This window comes from Crocodylus siamensis, chromosome 9, assembly GCF_052110815.1.
Source record: "Crocodylus siamensis isolate JL-2025a chromosome 9, ASM5211081v1, whole genome shotgun sequence".
NCBI lineage: Eukaryota > Metazoa > Chordata > Crocodylia > Crocodylidae > Crocodylus > Crocodylus siamensis.
In genome coordinates, this window is record NC_143403.1 from 20,439,162 (window position 1) to 20,440,929 (window position 1,768).

The 1,768-nt window shown below is 71.2% G+C and overlaps 1 protein-coding gene across 1 annotated transcript in view; it reads right to left on the bottom strand.

Moving 5' to 3' along the window:
- VSTM2B (V-set and transmembrane domain containing 2B) overlaps positions 1–1,766 on the bottom strand; it is a 29,940-nt gene extending 28,174 nt beyond the window's left edge. Inside the window, exons 1-3 of the mRNA XM_090062610.1 lie at positions 1,563–1,766; positions 905–1,089; positions 226–255 (exon numbers count right to left, since the gene is read on the bottom strand). Coding sequence (XP_089918736.1) covers positions 226–255; positions 905–1,089; positions 1,563–1,635 — 288 coding nt within the window. The 5' untranslated portion in view covers positions 1,636–1,766. The remainder of the gene's footprint in view (positions 1–225; positions 256–904; positions 1,090–1,562) is intronic.
- Positions 1,767–1,768: the final 2 nt, after the last annotated feature.

Genomic DNA, 1,768 nt, shown 5'->3' on the forward strand with positions numbered 1-1,768 from the left:
TGCACGTGTGTGCGGGGGGGGGGGGCGCACGTGTGTGTGTGCACGTGTGTGCGGGGGGGGGGCGCACGTGTGTGTGTGTGCGGGGGGGGGGGGGCCCGGCCGCCCCTCCCGGGCAGCGCAGCAGATGGCTGGGACCGCGCGCGGAGCCTCCCTCCCCCCTCAAAGGTGACAGCAGCAGCAGGAGACGGGGGTGCCCCCAAGGGGGGAGGGGGGTGATGCACTTACGCTGATTTTAGTTGCGTCCTTATTTGTTACCTGGAGGGACAAAGCAGAGGGGAAGACGGTTACCCGCAGGCACAGCCGGCGGCGGGGCCCTGCCTGGCTCCGGGGGCGCACACGGACGGAGCCCCCCAGCCGCAGACCCTGCCTCGGGGGTGGGGGGGGGTGGGGGGAGGGTAGCGACCTGCCCAGCCCCTGCCGCGCGTCCCCTTGCTCATGGCCTGGGCTGGGGAGGAGCCGGGGGCTTGGCTGGGAGAGGACACGCGGGGTTTTCCGGCTCTAGCCCACGCGGATCGCTTCATTCCCGGCTCCAATCAATCATCCACGTGCAGGACGGGCCTGCAGGGTCTCCCGGGCTGGACGCACAGCCACCCCCAGCCAAGCTGCAGGATCCCCTGGGCTGCACAGACAGACACCCCCACATCCACGGGCCTGCAGGGTCTCCCGGGCTGGGCACACGCACACCCACCCGCATCATCCGCTGCCCCGCAGGATCTCCCGGGCGGGCGCGGACACCCTCCCTCCTCCCAGCGCAGGTCTCTAGCTGGTTTTTGCCCCGCGCAGCACCGGCCGCCGCCGCGCCGGGACCCGGGCACCCCGGGGCCGCGGTGGGCCGGGCTCTCCCGCCAGCCCCGGGGCGCCCTTCCCCGGCGGGGCTCGGAGCAGGGCCGTGCCCGCCCGTTACCTTGCTCCGGCTGCCAGGGGCGCTGATGGCCAGCTCGTGCGCCAGCTCCCTGGCTGGCTCCTTAAGGTACCACCACTGGATTTCCAAGGAGTAAGAGGTGGATCCGCTGGCCCGAAAAGCGCAGGGCATCTCAATATCGTCTCCCTCCCTAACAGTCACATCTTTGGGAACTTCGGTGAATGTCGCTGGGAGGAGGAGGCACAATGACAAGGGCTGGTTAGGGGGGATCAAGCCCTGACCGTGCGGTCCGAGCCGCCGCCGCCGCCGCTCCGCGCGCGGGTCCTGGCGCGCCGGCGCCCAGCCATCCATCGCCTCGCAGCATCCGGCCGCCCCGGGACCGGGACTCCCTGGAGGCTCCCAGGTCCCGGCGGTGTCCTGCGTCCGAGCGACGCCCCCGCTCCTTGCAGGGCAGCAGCGTGAAATCCCGCAGCCCCGGCTCGGTTTCCTCCGGCTGCGAGGGCTTTGCGCCCCCGAGCCCGGCATCTCCTTTCCATCCGTCCAGGGACCAGGCGCTGCCCAGGTCGCCTGCTCCCTCCTCTCGGGGCCGGGGCTGGAGCTCCTGACCCAGCCCTTCCCCTGCCCGCTGCCCGCGCTCCCAGTCCTTCCCGGGGGGCTCCTGCCTGCCTGCCGGAGGAGGGAGGGAAAGTCGGCTACTTACCATCGGCAACGAAGAGCAGCGGTGCATTGAACATCAGGTAACAAAGGGCGCCGAGGAGCCCCCGATTTCCCATTTCATATATGTCGGCTTCAGAGTGGAGGGCGAGGAGAGAAGTCGGCGCGGCGCGGCGCGGTGCGGTCAGCGCCCGCCTAGGAGATCTCCACTCCCATGGCCGGGGGGAGACGCGGGGCCGGGGCCAGGCTCCT